This window comes from Lasioglossum baleicum, chromosome 3 (genome assembly GCF_051020765.1).
Source record: "Lasioglossum baleicum chromosome 3, iyLasBale1, whole genome shotgun sequence".
Taxonomy (NCBI): domain Eukaryota; kingdom Metazoa; phylum Arthropoda; class Insecta; order Hymenoptera; family Halictidae; genus Lasioglossum; species Lasioglossum baleicum.
This window is the reverse complement of record NC_134931.1, coordinates 20622127-20635299: the sequence shown is the minus strand read 5'-3', so window position 1 is coordinate 20635299 and position 13173 is coordinate 20622127. Positions and strand designations below refer to the sequence as shown.

The 13173-nt window shown below is 38.5% G+C and overlaps 2 protein-coding genes across 4 annotated transcripts; one reads left to right on the top strand and one right to left on the bottom strand.

Moving 5' to 3' along the window:
• The first annotated feature begins 5 nt into the window (after nt 1-5).
• Ari-1 (E3 ubiquitin-protein ligase ariadne-1) lies at nt 6-9202 on the top strand. Of its 3 annotated transcripts, XM_076421134.1 has the most exons (9): nt 6-325; nt 1200-1378; nt 1683-1958; nt 2045-2218; nt 2290-2355; nt 2603-2818; nt 2915-3472; nt 3556-3782; nt 3878-9202. In XM_076421134.1, exons 3-9 carry the CDS (start codon nt 1752-1754, stop codon nt 3957-3959), a joined length of 1530 nt encoding a protein of 509 aa, XP_076277249.1. In that variant the 5' UTR covers nt 6-325; nt 1200-1378; nt 1683-1751; the 3' UTR covers nt 3960-9202. The 3 variants fall into 3 exon arrangements, with proteins under 3 accessions (XP_076277249.1, XP_076277248.1, XP_076277250.1); XM_076421133.1 differs by lacking the exon at nt 1200-1378; XM_076421135.1 differs by lacking the exon at nt 6-325 and having other exon boundaries at nt 370-1497.
• LOC143207544 (uncharacterized) lies at nt 3967-11191 on the bottom strand. The gene is made up of 3 exons (XM_076421175.1): nt 10182-11191; nt 9242-9706; nt 3967-8972 (listed from the first exon to the last, which is right to left on the bottom strand). Exons 1-3 carry the CDS (start codon nt 10503-10505, stop codon nt 8853-8855), a joined length of 909 nt encoding a protein of 302 aa, XP_076277290.1. The 5' UTR covers nt 10506-11191; the 3' UTR covers nt 3967-8852.
• Nucleotides 11192-13173: the final 1982 nt, after the last annotated feature.

Sequence of the window (13173 nt, the reverse complement as noted above, 5' to 3'; positions counted from 1 at the left end):
GCCACTTGGTGACGAGACGTTTCGCGTTGTCGTGTCACTAATTGAATCTCTATTTCTCGGCTAATATCACACGAAATTCTGTATCCGTTCCAGTTCACTCATCAGTTAGCCTTGGCTTCGACCAGTGAGAATAAGAAAGTAACATTTTCCAAGTTAATCGAAGAGAAGTTATGATAGTGGACGTGACTGTAGTGTTCGAGCTATAAGCTCGTCCATTCGTTCATGGCAAACAGTGCATTTTCGATTAATTTATGGTTTTTATCTGATTAGCCTGCTAATTCGATAACTTGATTGGGTGCGATGGCTGAGAACATTATCGTGCATGGTAATACATCTTGTACATTTTCTAAGTGTTCCGACATCGATCAAATGCCAAGATATCGCGTTAAGTGTATTTAGTGTTTTTTTCGTGTTTGTCGAAGAAATTGTCAGTTAAACTAAATTTACTCGAGTTTTATTATTACACAATGTACAAGATTTACTCACTACCAAATAACACAATTTCTACATGTACATTATATTTCTAGTATACAAAAAACACACAGAATAACACACATACACACGCATATGTATATACATATATATATTTACACACATTTGCTCTGTGTAAATATATACACTGCGTATATATGTATACAGAGTAAATGAGTGTAAATATATAATATATATATACGTCTACAAAGAATTTATTGATAATTTATTAGTACGACTTAGAATATTTGTTACAATGTTAGCGAACCGTTGCAAAAATGGCTTCACAAAAATCGAGGAATACGAAATAGTATATAGTTCGATAAACACACGAGACGCCATTACGTGTAATAGTATTGCCTCGCTATAGGTTTAGTTTACTTTCATGCTATAAGCTCGTGATTATCATTGTTACGTTGACCCATAGTAAATAATTAATATTCCCCATTGTAACGTTACGTTCGTAATCGGTTTTTCTTATTTTTGAAAGAAATTAAAGGTTTCTCGTTTAAAGTTTATAGTAATCTCGAGCTTATATCGGAGAAATATTGTACACGGCAGACTCCCGATTGACTAGAGCCACGGTAGCTCATTCATCGCTCCCCCGTGGAAATAGCATTGCATGTATCAGCTACCGGAGTTCAACTCTGATGTTTTGGCAGCTGATTTTATTCTTGCTTACGGGCATTGTAGGATTATCGGAAAAATTTTTTTACCGTCTATGTTAGTGGAAGATTCGCAGAGTGTAGTGACAGTAGATTTAACGCGATACTGTCGGCAGAAGCTAAAGGAAAAACGGACGATAAAGCTTCTGGCTTTATTCGGAAAGTAGCTGACGATGACGTCATGTGCTGAAACATAAGCTGTTTTCACCTTGTTCCGCTACAACAATATTTCGCGTGTACAGGTGTGATGCATTTCCTTGTGATACTTTAATTTTCCGCGCATTCGTCCCTGGAGCAACGAAACGGTTCTCGCGTTCGTGGAAGTGCCTCTGTTGGTCCAATTCAAAAGTTGATTTATCTTGTAAATATCTTGGAAGTGAAATGTTCACGTTTCGATATACTGCTTTCTCTTTACTAGAATACACATTTGTTTACGATTTCATTGAGCTAGTCAATGAACGAAGTATAGCATATAGAATCTGAAAGATTATAGTTGTTAAAATATCTGTTAAAAATGTCATACGATTTGCATGGTTTTCTGTACAGGTGCAAACTATATAAAATAAGAAAAAAGTATACATTGAAATTTTGATCGTTTAATAAATTCATACCGAAATGGATTCCGAGGAAGAGACGTACGATGATGTTGATTCTGGTAACGAGTCCAGCGGAGACGATGTGGATTTTGCTATGGAAATCGAAGCTGAGAATCCGAGAGAACGAACAACAGATGTTGACGATTATCCCTTCGAAGTTTTGTCGACGGAAGAGATAGTACAGCACATGATCGATTCTATAAAAGAAGTCAACACAGTTGTCGAAGTAATAAGATAAATCTCTAATTGTTTATAGTTTTTTTCTTTTATAAATACAATCACAATTTGTGGATTACATAATTTTCATTGCAGATACCGGCGACAACAACACGTATTTTGTTAAATCACTTTAAATGGGATAAAGAGAAATTAATGGAACGTTTTTACGACGGAGATCAAGAGAAATTATTTACGGAAGCACGCGTTATCAATCCATTTAGGAAGGGTCCATTAATAAATAGAAGTCAATCGTCCCAGAGTGCTCTGGTAAGTTTCAGTGTTCCTTTTTCTTTCTACGCATTTCAGATAATCGTAATACCGCATGACTTTCTCTTTAGTCGACAAAAGTGATGACAAATGGTACAGAAGAATGCGGAATCTGCTTCATGGTTCAACCATCTGCAGTATGTGCGATATAATATAATACGTAGACTACAGATCTTTATGCTGTTTTCCATTTTCATAGTTGATTTTCTAAACAAGATTCATTGTAGAGAAGCTAAACAGAGAGTATCGTTATATGTTAATAATCCAACTGCTTTCTTGTATTTTATAAATTTGCAACTGTCGTAAATACATAAAGATCTGCAGTTTATCGATAAGCCTAAAAATATCTTCAAAGTGTAATGTCATTTTTCAAATTTCTACCAGATGATGACTGGGCTTGAATGTGGACATCGTTTTTGTACTGGTTGTTGGGGAGAATATCTTACAACCAAGATTATGGAAGAAGGTGTTGGTCAAACAATTGCTTGCGCAGCACATGCTTGCGACATTTTAGTTGATGATGCCAGCGTTATGAGACTTGTAAAAGACTCTAAAGTCAAGCTGAAATATCAGCATTTAATAACCAATAGTTTTGTTGAAGTAACTATCGTTTTATTCCATATTATCTATCGGTTTGCATTTATCTGAGTGAGAGAAATACATTCGAAATACATTAATTGTCGTTTGGCTTCACAGTGTAATAGGCTACTAAGGTGGTGTCCATCTCCAGATTGTAATAATGCTATAAAAGTACAGTACATTGAAGCTAGACCTGTAACTTGTAAATGCGGACATACATTCTGTTTCCATTGCGGCGAGAACTGGCACGATCCAGTGAAATGTCATTTGCTACGTAAATGGATAAAGAAATGCGACGACGATTCGGAAACATCAAATTGGATCGCCGCGAATACAAAAGAATGCCCCAAGTGTAATGTTACTATCGAGAAAGATGGCGGATGTAATCATATGGTGTGCAAAAATCAGAATTGCAAAACTGACTTTTGTTGGGTGTGTCTCGGACCTTGGGAGCCACACGGTTCCAGTTGGTATAATTGTAATCGTTACGACGAGGAGGAAGCGAAAGCTGCCAGAGATGCTCAAGAGAAAAAAAGATCTGCCCTGCAACGATACTTATTTTATTGTAATAGATACATGAATCATATGCAGTCACTGAAATTTGAAAGTAAACTTTACGCGAGTGTGAAAGAGAAAATGGAAGAAATGCAACAGCACAATATGTCCTGGATCGAGGTAGAACCGATACAATTAAGCGGGAGTAGACTCGTGTTATGCGTGTGCACCGTTAACATTCAATTTTCCGTTCATATTTTTAGGTACAATTCCTGAAGAAAGCTGTAGATATTTTGTGTTCCTGTCGACAGACTCTTATGTATACTTACGTTTTCGCTTACTATTTGAGAAAAAATAACCAGTCTGTGATTTTCGAAGACAACCAGAAAGATCTAGAGGGAACGACAGAACGGCTCTCGGAATATCTGGAAAGAGATATTACAAGTGAAAACCTTGCTGACATTAAACAAAAAGTTCAAGATAAATATAGGTAAGCCACTCGAGAAGAGCAATGCAAGTAGTTTGTACATGTAACGCTATAAAAACAAGAGCAAATATATAGAGTACTGTGGTTTATGTTTTAAGATACTGCGATAGTCGGAGGAAAGTGCTTTTAGAACATGTACACGAAGGATACGAAAAGGATTGGTGGGATTATGTGGAATAGAGAACTGTACCAATTTTGTGTTTCGGGGATGCACAACAAGTTCTTTATCTTGTTACTGTTGCCCCAGCTGTGATAAATCAAGAAAGCTGATAAAGAGACAAGAAAATCGAACATGTCACCAAGTGATTTACGTGTTACATATACTTTAAACACAACATGATCTATGGCAACACATATATCGTTATGAATTTTGAATTTATTAAAAATCGCTACATGTAAAATTCTTTTATATTGATTACGGGCTCCGATTTGCGCTAGTTGTGTGCTATATACAGTCGTAATGTCTTGATCCTTCATAAATATGGGTTGCAATGGTATTCTCGAGTATTCAGTCGATTTTATACACACGTCAGTTGTTAAAAGAAAAAAGCATGGAGATGTGAAACAAATCGAAACAGTACGATTTAGTACTGAAAGAGAGTTTCTCTGAAATTCGCTTAACACCTTGGGGACGACGTTGACAGCTCGTACCGAGCCTTGAGATAAGGAAAGTCGCAAATTAAATTTTAAAAGTCAGCATTGATTGATGTCGCTGCGTTTGTTTTTTGGTGTCTTGAACGCCTAAACTTGGGCTCAACGCGTGGCACCATGATGCAGATCTCTCTTGAGATTTTAATTACCTTCTGTGAATCTGCCGATCTACCGAAACTGTTCCGCAGGGAACGGTCCGTTCCCAAAGTGTTGATATATTTTATCGCTGTAGCATAACTAAATATGTACCTTTTCAGATTACTATAAGATTCTCTAGAAAAGTAATTAAGTAAATATGAGAGAACAGGAAACTCTTCGAGAATTTGTTAAGCAGTACATGAAAAGGTTACTTACAGGACTAGAATATCTTGATCTGTCTCTTAATCTCAGATCTGCGCATTCGATTTATGAAGGGGTAATTGAACATAAGAGAATATTGGTGCAAATAAGATTCGGGTGACAATTCGATCATGTTCATTCTATTTTGGACTACTATACGTCCAGGCTATAATTGCCAATTTTTATGGAAACTGAGTTCAAGTGATGATATCGTCAATATCATAAGTAACTTTTACATTGAGTTGGAGCTAGATTTTAATTCTGTTTCTCGTTGTTACGCTCGGACAAATTATTGGAATTATGCTTCCATGACGTGAAGGGTCCAATGTTTTTTAGAATTTGTAATTTCAATTATTTTTCTTTTGATAAAACTTCTTATTTATTAATACTATACATATATATCTCTTTCTTTTTCAAATGGCTAATTTCTAATATGCGCATCATACATGTTGTAGTTTCAATTTCTTTAAAATTTGAAAGAGTCTGCAAACGATCGTTTTCGTTCAAATTTGTTTGATTAAATAATATTCTTATAGTGCTGACGATATGTACCATTAACCAAATTAATTTACGGTTAATGACCATGACACAATGATCGCTTATTGTTGTATAAGTGGGGAACGAAATAACGGTTCCGTTTGTACAGTTATATAGTTATATATTCACACATAAATGCATAATACATACTTATATATATATATACATATATATATATAGTTGTAATATCAATATTAGCAAAACTAAAGTAGAAACATTTGAAGGTTTATTAAAGAAAAAATGGAAAAATTGTTGATTCTTACTATTATCCACGTTAGGAAATAAAAGAGAAACGTAAAATGCAGTTGTTTTCTGTACAGTCACGAAATTTGAGTAGAATTAAGAGAACTGTTAGATATATATTCGAAGGAAATTATTCTCTAGTTTATTGTATATTCATGTAACGCGTAAAATTATACATATATAGATATCAAGGAATTCTGTTTTCTTTTTTTTTTATACAAGATGTCCCACCCGATTTCGACATCTTGATTTTCTCGCTATTGTTTCTCGCAGCAAAAAATGTTTCAACCCTCTGCTGAAACATTTTTTGCTACGAGTAACAATAGCGAGAAAATCAAGATGTTGAAATCGGGTGGGCACCCTGTACATTCGAGCATAGATATATTTAAAGGAAGGATTTTTATGTAATTTGTGTAATGATTACTTCTTCTTAAAAATCATCATATATTTGTTAGGAAGCATGCGATGACTTTTCAATAGTCAAGCTGAAACTTTTCAAATTGTTAAACATATCCGCGGAACGTAAACAGAAATAGTGCTGGAATCTGTCAACGAGATATCAAGAATATGATATTCGACAGTAACGATCTCTATAGCGGACCCTACACGGTCAATCGGAATGACAGTCACGTCGAAGATTGCCATTCGGATTGATCGTGAAAGGTTAATACTGACGGATTTCCAGATATTTGGAAATCCGAAATCCGAGCTTCAATCACGGGAAGTGGAGGAGAAACTATTTAACAGTCTTCGATAGGTTTTCGTCCATTCGAAAATAATTTTTATAATCATCAGAAATTGTTACCGACATCTCACGGAGCAAATTTATATGAATTTATTTTGATTGAAGTCAGGATTGACAGTCTGACTGTTCAATCAGACTGTCATATTCCTGATTGACCGTGTAGGAGCCGCTTATCGCTAGAGAGAAAGTGTTCTCTAGTCACACGATCGTGGTACGTGTCGATGATCGGTTATTGGCAATATGTACGCGAAAGCTACGTAAAATATAATTAGTTTAAACGATCCGTTCAATTCCGCAACCAAAAAAATTAATGCTGCACGTTAGTACTTGAAATAATATTGTCTTATTTGTTCAGAAGGTAAAACAGTCATATAATATGGTATACACTCGCTAATATCCATGTACATTAAAAATAGAAAGATTTTGGTTTTAGAATACATGCATTCTCTGGTATCAATCAATAAATGGAATATATTTTGAGTAGTACACGTAGACTGTATTTATGTTTGAACAAGTATACTATTTCAAATAAAACTATATATATCAATATCTAAAAAATATATTTTTAATAACTCTAGCGGTAAAAAATATTAGTTTTTTCTTTTTTTTTAACGAAAATACCTTCTTGAAATTAATTTGTTTAGGAATAAGATCTTATATCCCGAACTATACTCTGTTTGTTCTTTTTACAAGACATTATATTATTACTATTAAGATTGTCTATTATCTATTGGCAATGATCTTTGTTTTATGTTTACTTATTGTTTTTTTTACTATTCTCAGATAGATATTAGAGCCTGACGTTTTTCATTACATACAGTGGGTGTACAAAGTGTACGTACACCTTTTAAAAACTAATAACTTTTTTATAATCGTACCAAATGACCCGATTTTTTATAATCAATTAGAAGCATTGGTTTACGAATTGATATGCTAGACAAATTTTCCAAAAATTATAATTTACAAGGTTACATGCAGAAATAAAAAAGGCAATTTTTAAAACTTTTTTATTTGGGCCCTTCCATCGAAATCGATTAACATATACATACGAGCTACGAGCGGTTAAAAATGGTGAAAATCGAAGTTTTACACGACTTTTGATCAGTTTCTGCTTAAAATAAACAGAATCGTTCATCATTCGATGCGTGTCGTTTTTTCCTGCGTCAACCGATTTCGATGAAATTTTCAGTACGTCTATAACTAACATAGATCTACAAAATATATATTTTAAATTTTTATTAAGGGCCCAAAGAGAAAAGTTTTAAAAATTGCCTTTTTTAATTTTTGCATTTAACCTTGTAAATTACAATTACTTGGAAAATCTTTTTCGCATATCATTTCGTAAACCAATGCTTCTAATTGATTATAAAAAATCAGGTCGTTTGGTACAATCATAAAAAAGTTATTAGTTTTTAAAAGGTGTACGAATACTTTGCACACCCACTGTATTTTAGAGTATAAAACCGATATTACTCCATGTAGATTACCGAGTAATACTATACGAAACGTGATTATTAAGCGTAAATGAATGTATTAATTATCTTTAATGAAATTGACTGAACATTTCTCATAAGAATCAGCTACTCGAATTGAATCATCTACTCTATCCTATGGTCATGAAAGAGCTTCATTTATAAACGTGAAAGAAAGACATCTAAATATTTTATTAACGTAAAATGTTTAAATGATCGAATAAACGCATCACACATGAAACTATTGTATTTGATTTTGCAGATGACATTTATTTTATTACAGGTTTATAGAAGAACTGACACACATAGAAAAAGAAAAAATTGATATTTTGCAGAAGTGTTTATTATTTTCAAATGCTTATATAAAAATTTTGTAATGTTATTAGAAGCTACCACATATATAATGTTCACTGTTTTCTTTTACGGTGTTATCATATATATTTAACGAGCACTATTACATCAATCACTTTTTGTAAATTCTACACATCCATTTTGATGGTCTTTGATTGACGAGAGGAATTTATTATTTAATATATTTTCTACCTAAAATAAATTATAAATAAATATATATTTAGATTGCTTCTACCTAAATTCAATAAAATTTTGAGAATCCTGTTCGGTATAAATTGTATCCGGAAGGTAAATTTTGAGTATCGTATGACATTATTTTGATATGACATGGCTAGATTAAACATTAAATAAGATTTCTGTATACTAATTTAACTACTCCGTCGAGCTGCAATTAGTACGAAATATGAATATAATAGGGAACTTGTATAGTTATCCTTCTCTTATGCTACATATTTGTTGTTGTAGTTACATAAAAAGTAGGACGTTTCTAAACGAAGTGACATTGATATGACGATCGTGTGTGCTACAAGAAGAACATAAATCCATATCCTGCATCCGTTACAAAGACATAATACACATTCAGTTTTCCAATCACACAATTCCATATTCATTGCCGATGTGAGAGTGTTTTACGAACTCTTGGAAATTGTTTCTCAGCGCATTTTGGTAGAATATAAGTACGCTAAAAGGTCTTGCGGAGAACATACCCTGTGAGACTTGATTTGTAAGGGTATATCAGGAAGTTATAGTTAAAATAGTTGCAACCAAACCAAGGGTTGCACCAGTCATCAGAAGACTCCTCCATATAGCTCCGCTAATCTCTTCCGCCACAGGATATTCTATACACAGCTGGTCCTGCGAAAATATATAAACATCAGACACGAAAAAATTATATCAAGACGTAGATAAGAGATGATCGATCGTCGTTTAATTTAATCTCTACGCGATTAACATTCGCTCAAAGTACCAACGTCGAAATGATTAGGCAAATCCTAAGAATCGAGACATCAATCATAAGTAAGTTCCCAGGAATAACAATATGTAACGTTGTACAAATAAACGTATAATCTGCAAGTTCTACAAACGACGCAAACCACGGAATCAGCGTGATAGATTGCACGTACCCATCCTCCGTATCCTTTGATAAAATGCGCGACTTTCTCGCCGATAAATCTGGAGACATAGAGCGGCAATTTTTTCCTCAAGGTGTGCATTCGCCTATCGCGAGCCCAGAGCGCGAGTCTTCCCATAAACGCGTACAGACAGACGATTCTCGGCCATGTAACGCCGCCGTGCAAAAACAGCTCGTCCGCGACTCCCATAAACGCCTCGTACGCCGTGTCCGGCATCACGTTCAAACGGTTCACCATGCTTGCGAATAAGATACTGTGTTTGTTCAGCATCTGATGCACGTTGTGTCTCATGCTACGCGAGACCGGGTCCCGTGATATAAGATAAATATCTTCCTTCAGCAGATATCGTATCACGTCGTTGCCCAGGCATTCCGCTGTCAGCTCGATGGAGTCCTCGCAGAGGCTGTACCGCTGGGAGGACGAAACTAATTGCGGGAAAAGATGCTGCAGTCGGATCTGAAAAGAAAGAAAAGAAGATTAACTACATTGCAAACAGTGTTCTGGACGAAAAAGCCTTTGAAATAAATGCAAAGGAGAAAGCGTGGTAGTAATTGAACGATTAACGGTGCTTCGTTCTCGTTACTTCAAATGCCGAATAGCTTGACGCGCGACACCGGTTCCCAGACATGGTATCCCGATCGTTGGTCTCGACGCGCGAGACCGGCATAGCGACGGGCAATGAATTCGAGAGGAAACGATCATTTTCCGAAATTGGTTGTCCATCGATCTTGACATCGGGTAAGCGGTTGGAGGATTCACGTGAGCGCGACGAGGAGAGAGAGCGGGTCGGTGAAGCGCGCGGAAAGGAGACGGAGAGCAAAGGCAAAGTTGAAGCAAGAGCAAAGGAGAGAGAGAGAGAGAAGACTAGGAGAGGACTCATTGACAGCCAGCGGAGATTAAAGCACGTAACACCGGTAATCCCGGTTATTACCTGGCAAACCTCGATGAAAGACATAGCGGTATTGGCGGTGCCGATAGCATATCGGCACAGGCCGCCGTTGTCGTCGGCAATTACGGTGGTTCCAACGGCTTCGGCGGTGTTGTTACAATCGTCGTTGGCAATCACGGTTTCACCGCTTCCGTCGTCGTGCTCGTTGCAGGCTCGCTCGCTCGGCGAATTCCTGTTACCGGGGGGATCGCATTCCAGGATGCCGCCCACTCTGGAATGCGGTTCCCCCCGCGCTGACGCACCCTGCCCCTCTCCGTCCGCACCGAGGATCTCATTGTTCGGTGGTGCATCGTCGTCGCCGGCCATCCTCGTGCACCGCCGCCGCACTCTTCCCAGCCACTGGCTGTCCGTCCACCCGGACACCGACTCCGTCGACCCGTCGACCCGGCCAGATAGATTTCCTACGGAATCGGTCCCGAAAGAGCCTCGGCTTTTCACTCAAAACATCGCAGGCGGTACGTGTCCCGTGTTGGTGTCCCTCCGTCCAACTCTGTCCCACTCTGTTCCCTGGTGAATCGCACGCCCGAAGCGCCGGGTTAACGAGCGCGCTGCACACCAAAAACTTCGGCTCGCCTGCTTGCCTGCCTGCCTGCCGGACGACGTAACGCTCTCTACTTTCCCGCGGCCATTTCCGAAGCCGAACCTTTACCCGCACCCCACCGCTCAACCCGGCCGCGTATCCCTACCATCTCTTTCACGTTTCCCACCGTTCCACTACCATCCCGTTCCCTTCCATCGGTACATTACTCTCCATAGACCAACACAACCACCCGGCCCCGTACCACACAGAGGACACAACTTCTATGGATCATTCACGTTTCCTCCCCACCACCGGTCACCGGCGTATCCCGGCACGCGGTCTATACCACTGCACACCGGACCGCACACCACTGCAACCGCGAACTCGCCGACTACACCTATTATACACAGTCTCTCTTACCTGGCTGAACTATCTCCTTCGGTTTTCTTTCTTTTTTCAACCTTCTCTCTCTCTCTCTCGCCCCTCTTTCTCTTTCTATCTCGCTCGCTTCACTGTCCGAGGCGCCGTCGATAACCTTCCCCTCTTAGTTCCCTGATAGGGTGCTCACGCGCACGTGCACCGCCACAGCCACGAATACCTGTGTGCGCCCTGAGAATCGACGAACGGAATTTTCGATGGAACGCGGAGTTCGTTCGGTATCGCCGTTTCCCAGGATGTATTCCTGTCGATTCGCTATTCCTATACTGCTTCGCTCCTTGCAACTGGAGTACTATGACTTCTCTTCTTCTCTTCACTTTGCTTGACAGTGAACTGTTGACTGTTCCAGATCTTTTAATTTACACAGTTATTGGAATAATAACAATTATTTGATAAGAAATTATTGTATAGATGAGTTTAATAGAGCACGTATTACAATGGGAGCTGTACAAAGTCTAAATCATAAACGAATCTTGCCATTTTTATAAGGGAGCGTGTTTCAGTTACAGAGTGAAGTACCAGAAGGTTAGGTGTGGGTTGGGAATTTAAACGAGGACCTGATAAAAGTAGACTGCTTCTATCGGTGGCCGGCAATTTTGGCTTTGGGGGAATTTAAATTTGAAACATCGTCTGGAATTTTCTTCGTGATATTCTCTCTGGATTTTATCTCCAAAATTATCAGTAGTCCGAAAATGGGATTGAGGAGAGAATTAGACTTTTGCTTCTTTCTTTTCCTGACGTACTGAAAGATCCTAGACTTAGATTTTATTATATTATAGATTATAGTTGATTGTTAGCCAGGATAGACCACTCTAATTTGTGCATCGGTAGCGGACAATGAACATCGACTCTGTGGATATTTAAATCTTCTGACCTGGAAGAAACAGAAACTTCATTGGCGTCCTCTCATCGTATTCTCCGAATTTGGTCTAGAAAATTCCCCACTAGTCTAAAATGGTATCGTCGAAATCTTTTTCAGTAGATATTGCACAACGTCACTGAATAGTCCTTTCCAGGAGGGTTTTTAATTCGAAAGTGGTTCAGCGATAGCAAGAAGTTGTAGAGTGCTGGAGGCGACTGTGTCTGTACGGCTGGTGAAAGCCACGTCACGGTTGCTGACCTAAAGGTGACGTAGGGACCGTCGGAGATGACGATAGTGTTCCAGTCATTGGTAGTTTCCCATTTCATTGATGCTGTGCTCCCTATCATTACGACTTCCTGTTATACGGTCACGTGATCTCGTATTTCTTATCTTGTCGCATTCCGGCGATACATAATCGCAATACGCGAACTTGAATACTACCTAGAAGCTATCATACCCTAATTCTGATACGCTCGATTTCTCGATCGGTGTTTAAATTATATTCTGATTGTTGTCGGATGAACTATGACTTTTCTAGGAACGGTAAGCGATGTGTTTCGACTGTGGGAAGATCCAGATAAAAGAAATTATAGGAAGCCCATGAGAGCAAAGCGTTCGCGGGTTCGGTTCACATGCAACGAATACGAATATATCCCGTTCGCAATACCATAGAATGCAGTGGTACCACGATGTATTTCCAAGAAGGAATTATTATGTTGAAACTGGTCGGCGTGCACGCCGGCTGACTCTGATCGCCGGCGCGCGACCGTGCCCGCTCCTTTCTGCCTGTGCAACCTTCAAAGGCCACAGAATGCGTCGATGAATGAAGTAGGAAAGTTGCAGAGTGTCCGCCGCGACCGGATATGTATACTAGCTAGGTAAGAAAACGAGAGCTCCGACGTCATTCGACGTTGAACCAGTTTTAACGAGACCCCTCTCGCTAATAGGACACCGTCAGACACAGTGCGCTGGCAATTATGTCTGTTGCTTTTATTCAAACGGAAGGGTCATTTTACTTTCTTATAGGAAGAGAGATCACCGGCATTAAAGCGTCCACTGCCCCGTTCACTGTCGGCGCTCCATCTTTTTTTCGGAACCGTGTTCCTGCGGATGCGACAGAGTCTACAACAGTCAGAACATAACCAAAAAAACCA

Coding starts and splice junctions, on each gene's coding strand:
- Ari-1 (XM_076421133.1), top strand. CDS start 1,752: ATGGATTCCGAGGAAGAGACGTACGATGATGTTGATTCTGGTAACGAG. Junction 1,959..2,044: donor AAGTCAACACAGTTGTCGAA/GTAATAAGATAA, acceptor TTTTCATTGCAG/ATACCGGCGACAACAACACG. Junction 2,356..2,602: donor TCATGGTTCAACCATCTGCA/GTATGTGCGATA, acceptor AATTTCTACCAG/ATGATGACTGGGCTTGAATG.
- LOC143207544 (XM_076421175.1), bottom strand. CDS start 10,505: ATGGCCGGCGACGACGATGCACCACCGAACAATGAGATCCTCGGTGCG. Junction 9,707..10,181: donor CTTTCATCGAGGTTTGCCAG/GTAATAACCGGG, acceptor CTTTCTTTTCAG/ATCCGACTGCAGCATCTTTT. Junction 8,973..9,241: donor TCAAAGGATACGGAGGATGG/GTACGTGCAATC, acceptor ATATTTTCGCAG/GACCAGCTGTGTATAGAATA.